The following is a 15,095-nucleotide window of genomic DNA, read 5'->3' on the forward strand; positions in this document are numbered from 1 at the left end:
GGCATGTAGGTGCCAGGGTCATTTCACTGGACCCATAAAATAAATACATCCCGGGCCTTAGACCCAGCTGCCTCCGGAAGCTTGTGGAGCACTCCCTTCCACAATCAGGGCATCCGAGGTGGAGGACTCTAGCTACAAGTGAGCTGCAGTCAGGGCTGGGGGGAGCTTTGTACCTGAGCTGTTCACTGTCCCTAGTGACAAGAGTGAAGGAGCTTGGGATCACTCCTGGGTGTTAGTGTGAACTTGGGGCAGCTCAGTGACTCTGAGCCTCAACTCTGCAATCTGTAAAGTAAGGTAACGGCTACCTACTTCACATCCTGGTATGAGCCTTCAGGTAAGCAGCATTCTTTGCCATACCTGGTTCAGTGTCACGGAGAGAGAGGCCATCAAAGCTGACTTTGAAAATGACCCTGCCTGTTGGATGGTTGAGTGTACAGGTGCGTGTGGACCAAGTTCTGAAAACAAGCATCTCGTGTTTTGGCTGGAAGCCTGTGCTTTTCTTTGGGTGCTAATGTATGTGCAAGAGACGGACCATCACAAGAGATGCTCCAGTGCCAAGTGTCACTGTCCACGCTAAACTGTGATGTGTCCTGAGGCAGCAGCATGCAGTGTCAGAACCTCATTATCCTGGTGGTGCTGGCCTTTGGGAAGGACGCAGGACCTGAGCTGCTGATGGCCCCCTCTGTTGTCAGTCCCCTTCCCAAGACGAGCTGGTCTGTTAGCAGCCCCTTGCTGGGTGAATGATGAGGTGGGGTCCCCATAAGCCCAGGCCCTGAAATGAGAAGGTCAGGACATGGAAACAGCGTGGAAGTGACTCAAACGGAAAGGCATCCGCTTCTGCAAGGGCTGCCGTCCCTTCCTGGAATATTCTGGTGGAGACTGATGTTTGTGTTGGGAGGAGGCAGCCCCAGCCCGCTCCCTCAAAGGCTGTGGTGGGAACTGGCAGCACCTTGTGGTTTGTTCCAGACCCTCCCCGCCCTCTCCTGAGCCACGAAGCTGGCTCACTGGCATCCTCTGCTGTGCAGGCAGGTGAAGCTGCAGGTGAGCTGACTGTGGTCTGCTGTGGACAGCATATGGACGTCCACCTCTGTAGCAGATACAGCCAGCTCTGAGCAGCCTGGCAGTGCTTGGCCAGGGGCCTAGAAAGAGCTGCGGGAGTTCTCCAGAGCCCGTTAGTCTTGGAGTTCTTCGCATTCCTGTGTATTGGAAGTGTTTGCTGCCTTCTCAGGGCCTGAGCTGGTATTTTATCCACCAGAGGCCAATACCCAGCACACACGTTCTCAAACAGACCACCCTGGTGGTCAGGTAATTAGAGCCACATCCGTGTTTGGAAAGAAGTCACGCTCCGTGACAACTCACGGACCAGGTTTCTTTGGGAAGAGACATGGTTCGTGTTGGGCACATGTGGAGAACAACAGGCAGACTTGGGATCTTGGCAGGGCACTACAAGCCAGACGTTAGCCTGGACCTGAGTTGGAGGCATTACTGTAACCACACTTCTCCCTGTCCCCACTTTCTCCAGGTCCCCAGTCTGTGTGAAGATCTCCTGTCTTCTGTTGACCAGCCACTGAAAATTGCCAGAGACAAGGTGGTGGGCAAGGATTACCTCCTATGTGACTACAACAGAGACGGGGACTCCTATAGGTGAGCTCAGACAGCAGTGCTCACCCGCACTGGCACACTGGTGGCATGTGCATCCACCCACCTCTGCTTGTGCTTCCTCCTCCTCCTCCTTTCAGCTAGCCATCTGACCCACTAACAGGCCTGTGTTTTTGCCTCCCCTGAGCATCAGAGGGCCTTGGTGTCTTGCAGTCTAATGGAAGAACTATGCTATTTCAGGGCCAGCTGCCCCATGGGGTGGTGTGTCCTTCCTTCCTTCCTTCCTTCTTTCCTCCCTCCCTTTCTTTGCCATCACCTTGTGGCCTGCTACAAGAGGCCAAGTTGACATTGGTTTCTGCCCAGGAAACACATTTAGTAGCTGATGAACAGCTATACTGTGATCCATACAGCCAGTTCAGAGCTGCCTTGGGGCCTTGGGAGAGCCCGGAAGGACTGGATGGAGCGGGTGGTCCTGGGCTAGGTGTTTTTAATGGATTAACTAGCTAATAACCAACTAATTATTTTGAGATGATCTTACTATGTAGCCCTTGCTGGCCTTAAACTCACAGAGATCTGCCTGCCGAGTGCTGGGACTAAATGTGTGTACCACCACGCCTGGCACACTTGGGATAATTTTCTTAAAAATTCCAAGTGTGAGAATCCCCAGGACATTCCAGGAGTTCCCTGGGGGATGCGCACAGTGGCTTTGGGCGTAATAGAGACCGCACTCCCAGTTTCCTCTTTGGAGAGGCTTGGTTTTAGAGAAACGGGGAGAGTGACCAGGAGTAGCAGTGTGGAATCTAAACCAGCGCTGCTCCTACTAGAACACTGGGCCTTTGGCCATCCCTTGTCACCTGTGGTCTGCAGAGCAGAAGTAGTTGTGGCCATTCATCCAGCAGAATGTGTCATTCCGCCAAGTGTGACTGTGCTCTAGGTACAGCTCACCAGTCTTTGCCTGGAGTCTGTTCTGTGAGGAATGCAAACAGATCATAACACAAGCACATGCATCAGGGATGGAGATTGCAGACATATTGCTGAAGAGGTGGGGGCGCAGAGAAAGGGAGAGGCAGAGTGGGTAACCAGCAGAGACTTGCTCACAACTGTGCTCTAGAATGTTAGAGTTGAGTCTGGACAGATGAGGAGCTTCCCAGGCGAAGCTGAGCCTGGGTGGAGACGAGCTAGGCTCCAGGCAGCATTCCCACTGGTCCGGGCATAACTGGTCCCAGGGCAAATGTACAGGACAACCCTTGAGGAGATGCCTTGGAAGTGATAGCCACGTGGTAGGCTAGGGAGCATAAGGCCACAGAGAAAGATGTCACTGAGCCAAGTCTTGGTCAGCACTGTTTCTGCTTTTTGTTTGTTTTTGGACCTGAAAGCTCCAGGTAAGGACGCTGCTATGGAGTGCAGGGGAGGGTAGGATGAAGTCCAGGCTTGTGCGCCCCTCCCTCAAGGGCTTTAGCCCTTCCAGGGCACCCTGCAGGCCGCACCCCTGCTCCCCAGGCCTCAGAGTGCTCCGGGGATTGGAGCCCCACAGGGGAGCAGAGGAGGTAAAGAGAGCGCTTCCCTCTCCCTTTCTGAAACTCGAAGGTCCTCTGATTTTCTCCACGCATTTCCATCCTGTGTTTGATCGTTTGCTTAAACAAGATCCTTATGGTGAGGCCGCTGCCAGCAGCACTGCTGGAAACCTGTTAGCGGAAACAAAAAGCCTTCTGGGGAAATGAAAGGCCCGACTTGAAATCTAAGCATTCCTGCCCATCTGTCTTTTCTCAAATGGCCTCCATTTAAGCTCTTAAATGTGTTCTGAGTGCCCCTTCCACTAAGAATATTCTGGGTAATGTTATGATTTTTTCCCCCCAGCTACAATTACCCCGGCTCCAGGCCTAACGGCTTGAAATGCCGTTGTCGTCTGTGAGGCAGGAGGAATGTGTAACACGCTTACAGACTTCTTGGGCTTCAGGCCCCGCTCTGCATGGGGATGGGTGCTTGTGTCCTAGCAGGTTGCTTTGTTTTTGGTCTTGCTTTAAGACAGTTTTTAACCACATTTAGTGAGAGGGAGGGGGAGGGGGAGGGGAGGAGAGAGAGAAGGAGAGGAGAGAGGAGGGGAGAGAGAGAGAGAGAGAGAGAGAGAGAGAGAGAGAGAGTGTGTGTGTGTGTGTGTGTGTGTGTGTGTGTAGATCCTGAAGGAGTCAGTTTTCTCCTTCCACCACATGGGTCCTGGGGATTGAACTCAGGACGTCAGGCTTGGCAGCAAGTGCCTTTGCCCGAGTCAATCTTGCAGGCTCCATCTTGCCTTTCAAAGGGAGTCATGGGCTGGGTTGTCTGCCATGTGAAGGCAGTGATGGGGAGAGGACTCACCCTGCTTACAAGTATGCCAGGAGGTCCTCAGAGGAAGCAGGGTTGGGGGAGGTGGGGCCCAGGTCTCAGTCCTGGCTTCTTGCCCACTGTCGCCCAGCAGAGGAGGCAGGCCGTCCTGACTAGGAAGCAGTGGTGACCGCCTGCACCCATCAGTGGCCTCTGGGGCCTGAGGGAAGAAGGCTTTCGAAGTTTCCCTCCTCCCTGCTCTTCCTTCTCCCTTGTTTTATTGTGTTTTGGAGATAGGGTCTAGTCACATATAGCCCAGGCTAGACTCAAGCTCGATCTTCTGCATCTGCTTTCACAACTGCCAGTACCACAAGCATGCGGTACCATCCCAGCTCCATTTTCACTCCTTTTGTTGGCTGGAAGGACCCTGCGGAGCTTGTCAGGGTGCTATAAGGCAGATATCCCACAGGCGCACCTCAGCAAAGACTCACGCTAGTGTCCCCCTCCCCCGTCTGTCCAAGGTCTTCAGTTGTGTTGGGAGCCCTGGGCAGGCTTGAACATGGAAAGGAGGTTGTTTTCTTTGGGAATTGAACCTAGGGACTTGAACATGTTTCTAAAGGCCCTGCTCTCTGTGGGTAGGTGCATTTGCAGCCTGGAACCCTCAGGGGACCTCATACAGCAGCTCGTCCCCTCTGCACTCTGTGGGCCATCCCTGAGAAAACTGGAACTGCACAGCCACCCCCAACCCTCAGCTCCCCACCTTTCACCTGGCCCACTGCTAGACTGGACCAGGAAGAGGCATCTGTGTGTACAGCTCACCAGTGGGGGCCCAAGAGACAGTGATCATACTTTTCCTTTCTTAACTTTAATCCCAAATTGAAAGGGGGGGAGGGGTTGTAAGGGTTAATGATCCTTGGCAGAAAGGAAGGCAGAGAGTCCCTGAGGGGACATGTCTGTACTTAAGGGTGTGTCGGGTCATCACGTCTTGTCCCCTTCTTTGTTACTCCCTCACGTGGTAAAGTTTTTCTTTGTTTTTGTATGTGTACGGATGTTTTACCTGCATATGTGTCTATGTGCCAGGCAGGTGCTTTCCTGGTGCCATGGAGACCAGAATAGGATGTTGGATTCCTTGGAGCTGGAGTTACAGGTTGTGAGCTGCCATGAATGTGCCAGGATTCAAACTTGTGCCCTCTGGAAAAGCAGCAAGTGCTCTCAGCGGCGGAGCCATTGTTGCGCCTTCCCCAGCCTCACTTGTTAATTCTCTTCTCCCTGAACATCCAGCCCTGAGACCTCCACCTTTGGGAGCGAAAAGCATCTTTAAAATGTAGCGTTGACTTCGGGCTGGTTCTCTTTACTTCATGGTCTTCCTGTGTGCTTAGCCTTGTGTGTTGGGGAAGTGGCCATGCACCCCATTTCCCAGAGTGTCCAGGTCTCCTGCCTGCTTCTGAAACTGGCAGCCATCTTCTCATTACTTACTGTCCAAGGCTAGGAGCCTCCAGCAAGTCAGGGAGGTGAGGGCACCAGCTGGGCACTTTGACGGTGAACATGGAAGGATTTCAGAAGCACTACTTAGTATTCGTGGCCAAAGCGCTTGGCATTCTTTCTGTTGGTTCCTCGAAATAGCCTATGAGTAGCAAATGGCGGCCTTGTTTCCCACAGGAAGACGTGAGGCGTGGAGCTAAAGCAGCCAGTCTGCTGCTTCTGAATCTTTTCCTTGCTTTGTAAGATTCTCCAAAATGCCTCTTGATGACTTGGCCCTGAACTTTAGGCCCCTGAGTTTGGGCAAAGTGTCTCTGGGCTGATTCATAGGACCATCTTCTCCCTGTTCCTTCCAGGTCACCGTGGAGTAACAAGTATGACCCTCCTTTGGAAGATGGGGCCATGCCATCTGCTCGGCTGAGGAAGCTGGAGGTGGAGGCCAACAATGCCTTCGACCAATACCGAGACCTGTGAGTCACCCTTTGCACGGCAGCTCTAGGGGCTTTGATGGGGAGAGCTTACGTGAGCGTGTGGCTAGGCTAAGCAGTCCCCTTGGTTCTGCTGCCTGGTCACCTAGTTTGCTGTGCGTTGGAGCTACCTGATGCTGACTGCCTTATCACTCTGTTACCATTCACAGCAGTGGCAGGGAAGGGGAGGGCACCTGCTGTGTGTAAGGCACACAGGGCAGGGAGTTTGCACTCCAATCACTGTCCCACATCCTCGCCAACGAATAGCTTCTTCCGGTAAAACTGCGGTGTTTGGTTGCCACCGTGGCACAGTCAGCACTTAGCGCTCACGCGGAGAGAATGAGGAATTTGTCCAAGGCAGGGGCAGAGCCAGCACTCAAAACACAGATGATCAGTCACAAATACCCAGCTAAGATACAGTCTCTGTGTGGCTCAGGCTGACTGTGAATGTGTGATCCAAGTGCAGAGGTCACAGGTGTACGTGAACACACCACAGCTCTTAGGTGGGACTGGAGCTGGGGGCACGGGCGTGGTGGGGGGGGCATGCTGACTGAGCTGAGGTCTCATGCAATGGGACATGGCAACCCCTTCCCAAACTAACGCCTTTTTACCCCTCCTTTCCTTCCCGTGGTGCCTGTGTGACAAAGGCGTGAGTTTGCGTTCTTGTGTGCGTCTCCATGCGAATGTGGTTACGTGCGCACGTGGAGGCCAGAGGTCAGTGTCAAGTATCCTCTGCTGTTGCTCGGCATCTCACTTAGTGAAGCGGGTCTCGCCTGATCGGCAGGATCCACTCACTGGCTAGCAAGCTCCAGGCATCCTCCTTATCCTGCCCCGACTCACCCAGGGGCCGGGGTTACAGGCTCACACCAACATGCCCAGTTCTTCACCTGCGTGCCGGGGATGGAAACTCGGGTCTGCATGCTTCCATCTCTCCGACCAGACCACCTCCTAGACCCATAACAGCTCTGAATCCTCAGCTGACCAGGGGCGCCAGCGCATGAAAGCATTTCAGTGTGCTCATTTCCGTTCCTTTTTGCTCATCGCCACACCACCAAAGCGCTAGGTCACTCTTCAGGGAAAGGGCTCCAGAGAAGGCAATGTGTTTAACCAGTAGAATCTCATCTTAAATTAAGTCTGTATTGGAAATACAGTAGTATGAAGTTGGTACAAATCCCCTGCCCCATACACTCCTGTGAAGGGCCAGGTAGTGACTGTATTAGGCTTGCAGGCCGCAGAAGCCTGAGCTTGGTTGTGCCTATTTGTATGTTGCCTTACAAGATGTAAAACTCATCTCTTGAGCCCTGAGGTGGGTAGGGTTTGACCCTGCATCTCTACTTGACTCAGTCCAGGTCTAGCTACCACATAGGCAAGAAAATGGAAGTGAGAGAAACAGCGAATTTATTAGACAGTGACCCTGTAGTTAGGAGAGAGGCTCAGGGCTCTAGTGTGCAGACTAAGGGCTGGTCTTTCCTATGCACATCTGTTGGCTGTCACACATGGAGGAAGAAAAGGCTCTTTTTCAGTCATAAGGAAGCCATCAGCACACGGTCCTAGACGTTTCAGTGTGCACTCACCCACATCCTTGTCAGTGTAGCAGCTCTGGCTCATTGTCTTACATGGCGAGGCATTACAATATCAATGCCTTTTAATTAAAAGTTACAGGGTGACTGAGAGTGGTGGCGCACACCTGTGATCCCATCACTTGGGGAGGCAGAGGCAGGCAGATCGCTGTGAGTTCAAGGGCAGCCTGGTCTACAAACCGAGTTCTACAACAGCCAAGGCTACACAGAGAAACCCTGTCCTGAAAAACCTAAATTTAAAAAAAAAAAGTAGCCGGGCGTGGTGGCGCACGCCTTTAATCCCAGCACTCGGGAGGCAGAGGCAGGCGGATCGTTGTGAGTTCGAGGCCAGCCTGGTCTACAAAGTGAGTCCAGGACAGCCAAGGCTACACAAAGAAACCCTGTCTCGAAAAAAAAAAAAGTTATAAGGCCCCCTTGAGGAAGGCGCAGAGATTGAGAGAGCTGGAATTCAAATCTCATTTTGCTTTGACACTCGCACAGCTGTTATTCTCTCAGTCTCTAAGTGGTCTCACATCTCCCGTTTTGCCCCTGGGATCGCTCCTCCTGATGGTGCTAAAAACCTGCTTTGTCCTTCATTTTAGCTTCTCACTCTCTGATTTCACCTTGCCGTAAAAACAGTTTCAGATGAGTGAGTTCTTCCACTTGAGTGTCGGGTGGAGCCCATTTCATCTTGCAGTAATATTGATCATAAGACAGCAGTGGTAATAATAATCAAGGTCGGGCGACCATGGAGTGTGGCCACCTCCATTAGGGACCTTCCCCTCACAGAAATGAATTGACATATTCAGCAGCACAGAGCAGCCAAGTTCAGCAGCCAGAACACGGCAGAACTAGGGGGACAGTATCATCCTGTTCTCCTTTGCGATGTGATGCTGACTAAAGCCAACTTGGGAGGAACACACTCCTTTGTCTCCTGGGTTACGTTAACCGTAGAGGAAGAGGCAAGGCTCAAGCAGAGACCATGGAGGATCGCTGCTTACTGACTCGATTTTCATGGCTTTCCCAGTTACCTTTCTTGTATAAGACAGACCCATCTTCTGAAAGGTGTCACTGCCCACAGTGGCCTGGGCCTCCCCCCTGCTCCCACACACATCATTAAGACAGTGCCCCCACAGACCTGCCCTTGGGCCAGTCTGACGGAAGTGATTCCTCGGTTGAGGTTTCCTCTTCCCAGGTGACTATGTTGTGTCAGATTGATAAAAAACCATGCCGGGCACACCCTACCCAACTGCAGAGTCATTCGCTCACATGTGCATATGTACAGAGGCCTCTCTGAATGCCTCTCCTCACACAGAAGAAGGCCGAGCAGCACAGTTTTAAGTGTGTCAAGTGAGCAAGCAGGTGACAGAAAAACAGTGACATGCTGCCTTTCTAGGATGTGACTCTGGAACCGAGGACAAATGTTTAAAGAGTCTGAGCTCTGGTACCAGAGTCCCCAGGCTGCCACCCTTGACATGCACACACCTTGTCTCTGAAATCAGAAGCAGATTTGAAAGCCTATCATGTTTGACCCTTCATGGCTTTGAAATTTCTCATAGACCATCTGAGAACATTTTGGCAAGACAGCCTGCTCCATCTACGTGTCAGATGGGAATGGGCAGTGCCGCTCTGAAGTGTGTGCTGGGTCTCCGATCTGTTCTGTGTGCTCCTGAGACCACCCAGCCTCGCTGTGACCCTTGAGGCTGTCTGTTTACATTTGGTGACAAGGGAGGTTCTGAGTAACTGCAGACTTAAACACCTGGAGTGTTTCTCCCTCAGTGAAGTGATCCTGGCGTACTGCCTTGGGCCGCCATTCAGGGCTAGGTCTAGATAGAGGCCACATTGCTCTGCCCTCTGCTCCCCTTTGTCTCTGCTTGTCCCCTAGCTCACATGCAAGGACACTGCAGAGGGCTGGGTTGGCTCTTATGCGGACATCTCTCTTCTGTCATTAAGGGCTCTCCAAATAGTGACAGGATGGACTCTTTCTGCTCCAGGTGCCATTGGGCAAGACAAGAGTGAGCGTACAGAGGCCCTCGAAGAACAGGGAGGTCTCCCTCTGCCTGGCTCAGTACAGTGAGGCCACCTTCTGCCCATGTGACAGGACACTCAACTCACTGGAGGGAAAGTGGGGGGGTTGCCACTTGGGTCCTACCATCCACTGTCATCAGAGCCTAAAAAATTCCCCAAGAACACATGGGAAGACTTATGTGAATCGAACCACCCCAGTGCCAGGGCAAATATTAAGAAAAAAATAATAATATTTTTCTCATTTTTTAAGTACTTTAGTTGCTCAACCCCTGAGCTTCTCAGTCTCTGGCGTTGTGTGTGTGTGTGTGTGTGTGTGTGTGTGTGTGTGTGTGTGTGTGTGTGTGTGTGTGTGTGTGTGTCCGTGTCCGTGTCCGTGACCCTGGAGCCAGCACCCCCTCCCTGGGCCTCAGGTGTCTAGGCAGCCTTTGTGTTGCACTGGGGGGTTTGCCACTTTGTTGCCTGGTGTGCAGGGGCAGCAAAGCATGCCTTTCTCTCTTCATCGCTACCCCTCCCTGCCATTGACCTGTGCCCCAGGAAGACTTGGTCGTCACCCCAGGAATGGAGCTGTGGAGCTCTTCCAAGGATTCCTGTGCTAATCTTTGTCTTCGTGATGGCAGACAGAGCAGACTCACAGGCCCCTCTGGGAGGAGACATGAGGGTCCAGAAACGCAGTCTGGCTTCAGGTCCGGTGGAAATACACAGAACTTCAAGCAAAGCCTCTTCTTCCAGAAGGAAAAGGAACAATTGAACATCCGGCACTGCCTAGCAGGCCAGCCCCATGCTGTGCCCAGGAAGGCTGGGTAACTGAAGCTGCCGTGCCCTGGGCGGGTTGTGTGAAAGTGTTCCCTCTTCAGCTGCAGATAGTCCCAGTAGCTCAGTATCTGGCAAGTCACAGAGTAGAGGCCATGCCTGCTCCATGGTCAAGCGTTCAGCCAGCCATCTAGCATGTGAGGAACTTCCAGGCTCCTCATGGAGAATACCGGGCTGCTGTGAACCTCAGGGAGCCTCATGTTTGTGGACTAACCCTCCCTTTTTCTGGGAAGGCCACACTGGACCTACTCACACGGAGGTTTGAATACACTGCAAACAGAATGCTGCCCAGGGGTCCGTGCACGGCATCAGCAGTGCGTGCATATGGTCATGGTCACCTGCCGTAAGCCTGTGATCTAGGCTTGATTCCTAGAAGACGATGGGATGGGAGAGCAGGAAGTGTGCTGGCCTGCCTCAGGCCGCTCCAGCCCTTTCAGAGATGGGGAGTGCTCAGAGCCTCCCTGAGGGCTCTCCGCCATGAGATCCAGGAAGAGACTAGATTCTATCTTTGGGGCCCTGCTTTGATCCTGGCTCTGTGAAGACTTTGACTTTGCAGGGAATTGGAGGTAATCACCCACACATGGAGGCCGTCTGGGCAGAGTGGCTGCCTTGCAGGCTCTGTGGCTTATAACTCCCATGGGGATGTAGCACACGTGTGGGCCTGTGAACATTTCTCAATTAGGGATAAAGGGCTAGCAGTCCCCGAGGTGGGCAGGGGCACGGAGGACCCAGGGAGCCAAGCTGGGGTCCTCCCTGGCTGCCTTTGAAGTCCCTTGGTTCCCTGCTCCCTGCCTCTCTTCGCTCCTCCCACCCCCACTCCTTCATTTACTGCCTGCCTTCTTTGCCATCTTGGGCAGAAATAATCAAATAACTGTTTTATTTCCTCCTGGAGAGCACCTGTGGGAAAGAGTGCCCGGCAGCCCAGGGTTTTGTGTGGTTTGAGAAACTGCCCAGAAGCTGCCAGGCGTGCTTCGCTTCAGTGACAGACTGTGTCAGTTACCTCCTGCTCCAGGTTCTCTTCCGTTCCATTATTTGCACCCTTGCCTGGGACCCCAGCTGTTCCGTTTCTCCCCCAAGTCCCAAGGTAGTTTTCTGCCTTTGATGGTACAGCTAGCTGGCTCCGCGTAGGGAATGCCTGAGGTTAAAGGCAGCAGTTGAGAAGGGGAGCAGAGACACTGGACTCGTGGAAGCTGTACCCTCTGCCAGCAGAGGCCATACTCAGCTCTTCTAGACCCAGGCCTTGTCTAGTGCACAGTCAGAACTTCTCTGTGTGGCCTGAGACCTAACTTTCTAGGGGAGAAGCTCCAGTGAATGCTCCAGTGCAGAGAAATGGGTCCTCGCTGCTGGGAACACGGCCGTCTCCCCAGCCAGAGAACCACAGCAGGCTGATAGGAGCCCACGGTCATCACCTTGATCTTTCAGGTCCCCAGAGAAGACAGGGGACCTGCCCTGCTCCAGCTCTCAGTTTGGATTAGGCTGGCCTCTGGTTTTGCCCCAAACCAGATGTTGTAACTGAAAAGGGGGCTGGCACCACTGGCTCCCAGGGTTGATTACTCCCATCTGCTGCAGACATCTGCCCTGTGCCCCGCGATCCCCGGCTCTTAGCTAAGGGCAGATCATACCTTCAAACATGCGGTTGCAATTTATTGGCCTTATAAGTTAATTTTAGGGGGTGTGCAATTGATTGAAATCAAAACTTAATGAAGGCCAGAGTCTGGGGGTCCAGGATCAGGGTGGGAAGGAGCCCCGTGTGCTTCCTCGTCTGGGGTCTGAGAAGACCTTCAAAAGCTGTAATTAGCTTTTCTAATCAACCCTGCTTTCCTGGAAGAACTTTACAGAGTAAGCAAGGTTGACGTCCCTGCGGCAGTCCCAGAAGCCCCTGGGCCTCGGCAGGGGTACTTGGGGTGCTTGGCATTAGATGGCCTTTCCAGGCTCCTTAATCTTCTCCCCTCTCAACAGCCATCTCAGAACTGGCTACTTTACTCCTTCCCAGGATCTACGACAGTAGAATGACCCTGGCCTAGGGAGGGAAAGCAGCCACATTTGTGTGTGAAAGCTTGTCACCGTAGTGTCCTAGAACCCTGAAACTATATTCCTCTGGGCTGTGTGCTGGGAGGTACAGCCCTTTCTATATGTATGCGCTCAGTGTCCACTTCTGTGGGACAGTTGGAGGTGGCAGGGAGAGGTTTTCTGGGGAAATCCTGCAGACATGGGAAGCCATGTCTGAGCTGAGGAAGTCCTCCTCAGCCTGAGGTTCAGGCAGGCACCTCCTCCATGAATCACCACAGAGTCAGGGAGACCTTGGCTCTTTTCTGCCCTTACCCACTCACTGAGTGACGTGTTGCCACACACACTTAACTCTGCTTTCGTAGTTACCGTGAGGGTGCCTTCCTGAGTCTGAGAGTAGGAATGGGACTATTTTGGTGGTGTGCCCTGGGCGCAGTGACAGATAGGTCATCAGTGTCACTAGCCGTGCTGTGCTTGGCCAACACTCACATAGCAAGGCATCAAATAGATGTCTGGGAACTAAAGTTAATGATTCTTATGAAATCTTCCCTCGGGGTGTAATGGGGACACAGGAAGGCACTGATGGTTCCTATCATGATAGCTGAAGAGGCCATTCGGCAGTCATTTATAGAGAACATCCCAGGGCCTGGGCCCGGCTTTGTAGCTTGTGCCAAGTTAGAGCCAGCCCCAGCCCTGCCTCCCGCGGCTCCCACCCAGTAGGCTGAAGAAGCATATACAGGACTACAGACAGATGTACCATCCTGTAAATGTTGAAAATGAGTCCCAAACTGGGGGGATAAAGAGCAGGGGACCAGGCTGTAGAAGGTGGCTGCCAGGCAGCTAGGGTGGTCATTGCAGAGTGATCAAACAGGCCTGAGGCCATGGTCTTCCTCCAGAGAGCCTGCTGGTAAGGCCAGCCTTGCCTGGTGGGAGACCTTCAACTCTGGGAGCAGCCTACCATCCACTAATAGGCCTTGTACAGAAGCTGTACATCCCTAGTGAAAGAGCCTGGGTCCCAGTAGCTGTTAAAGCAGTGGTTCTCAACCTGTGGGTCAAAACCCCCTTGGCAAGACCCTATCTCCAAAAATATTTACCAAAACAAAAACCAAAAAAACAAAACCAAAAATATTTACATAATGATCATAACAGCAGCAAATTTACAGTTACAAAAAAAAGCAATGAAAATAATGTTATGGTTGGAGGTCTGAGGAGCTGTATTGCTGGGCCGCGGTGTTAGGAAGGTTGGGGACTGCTGTGCTAATGGACACCATACCAGTAAATCCTGGACACCTGAGTCCAGTGAGCATCTGCCAAGAGGAAGGAGGTGTGAGCTCATACCTGCGCCCCACCCCCAGCTTTCTCCCTTTCTCCGTTCTGATGTCTTGGCTGTGAGTGAAGCTCTGTACTGGATCCTGTGGCCCCTCCTAGCACATCCTTGAGCCATGGCGCTGCGTAGCTGTGAGGCTGGCAAGGCAGCCCCCACTGTGCTGAGTAGTGGAGAAGGCGTGGGTCTGACTGCAAGGCAATTCTGGATGGTTGTGCTCCTCATAGATGGACCAGGGCAGATTTGCAGAAAGAGGCACATGCTCCCACAGGTGTGGTTCAAGGTGGGGCTCTGAAGGGGTCTGTGGCTGGGACCTGGAGGCTGGAGCAGAAAGGCCCAGCAAAGAAAGATGGGTTGGTCCCAAGCTCAGTCTCTTGCCTCCATCTGGCCAAGTGAGATTTGTAGTTGAAGGCCCTATGCTTTCTGCCACCGGGAACACCAGCCCGGGACGAGCCCCACAACAGGCTGAGGAAGAACAGGAAACTGAGTCAACATGAAGTAATGGAGAATGTGCGAGAAAATTTTAGTGCTGGTGAGACCAGCATGGTGCAGTGGCCCTCCCCCCTGCCATTTCACATGGGGCTGTGTCCTGAGGTCCTGAGACAGGGGGTAGTTGAGCACCTTGCACCCCGGGGACAGCAGAGCTCTCCTGGGGGTTTCCGGCCCAGTCCCACCCCACCACTCTCAAGTGGATATCTGCTGCAGTTTCCAGAGCCCCTGTAGAACTTGCACATTATACCCCGAGGAGAGCAGGATGGAGGACCTACTGCAGTGCCCGTCATCTGGCGTCCTGAGTCTGCAGTCTGGGGATTGGTTGCCTTGGTGTGCACTGAGTTTCATCTACTTTTTTTAAAAGGGAAGAAAGTAAATGGAAAACAGGAGTATGTGGAAAGGCGGTCCGTCTGTGAACATGATCCCCCAGAGCCAGCATCAGAGACTGATTCCTCCCAAACTCTCGGTTCCTGTAAGCATATGGCACTCAGTCACGCTCAGGTTTCTGTGGTTCTGCATGCAGGAATAAAGCATCTCTGGAAGCCAGGCCTAGCTCCCCCCTGTCAAGCCCTTTGTCTCTCCAGAGTGCCTTCTCCCCTGGCTGAGCTGCCTCCTAGGCTGCTGGGACACACAGATGGTTGTCTGGGCCAAGTGATGGAGAATACAGTCCTGCAGTGCTCCTTGAGGCCAGGGGCTTTCCTTCCCGAATCCCTGGTAAGGGTGTTCAGTGGCATTCCCTGGCTGCTGAGCCACCGCCGGGCTCCTTGCCTGCTCTGATTTTCTGGTGGTGGCAGGTTTTCATGTGTATGTTTAATTACAGCCGGAAGGGGCGTTGTCACTTCTCCCAGCAGCTAGGATGCTCCAGTCAGCCTGTCGTGGGTGCAGAGTGTAGGCCTGAAACCAGCCACTCCACACAGCTATCCCAGCTGCCCCTTGCCAGTCGGTTACCCAGGCACATTCCCTACCTTTCTCGTATACAGTTTTGGTTTGCTTTGGGTTGTATATACATAATATATCTCATATATATAT

The 15,095-nt window shown here is 52.9% G+C and overlaps 1 protein-coding gene across 4 annotated transcripts in view; it reads left to right on the top strand.

Moving 5' to 3' along the window:
• Window positions 1-15,095, top strand: part of CAPZB (capping actin protein of muscle Z-line subunit beta) — a 101,810-nt gene that overhangs the window by 67,838 nt on the left and 18,877 nt on the right. For all 4 annotated transcript variants that reach the window (XM_084785887.1, XM_084785888.1, XM_084785889.1 and 1 more), the window contains exons 3-4: window positions 1,523-1,644; window positions 5,736-5,849. In XM_084785887.1, coding sequence (XP_084642013.1) covers window positions 1,523-1,644; window positions 5,736-5,849 — 236 coding nt within the window. The remainder of the gene's footprint in view (window positions 1-1,522; window positions 1,645-5,735; window positions 5,850-15,095) is intronic.

The sequence above is a fragment of the Acomys minous genome, assembly GCF_964271855.1.
Source record: "Acomys minous genome assembly, chromosome: 6".
Taxonomy (NCBI): Eukaryota; Metazoa; Chordata; class Mammalia; order Rodentia; family Muridae; genus Acomys; species Acomys minous.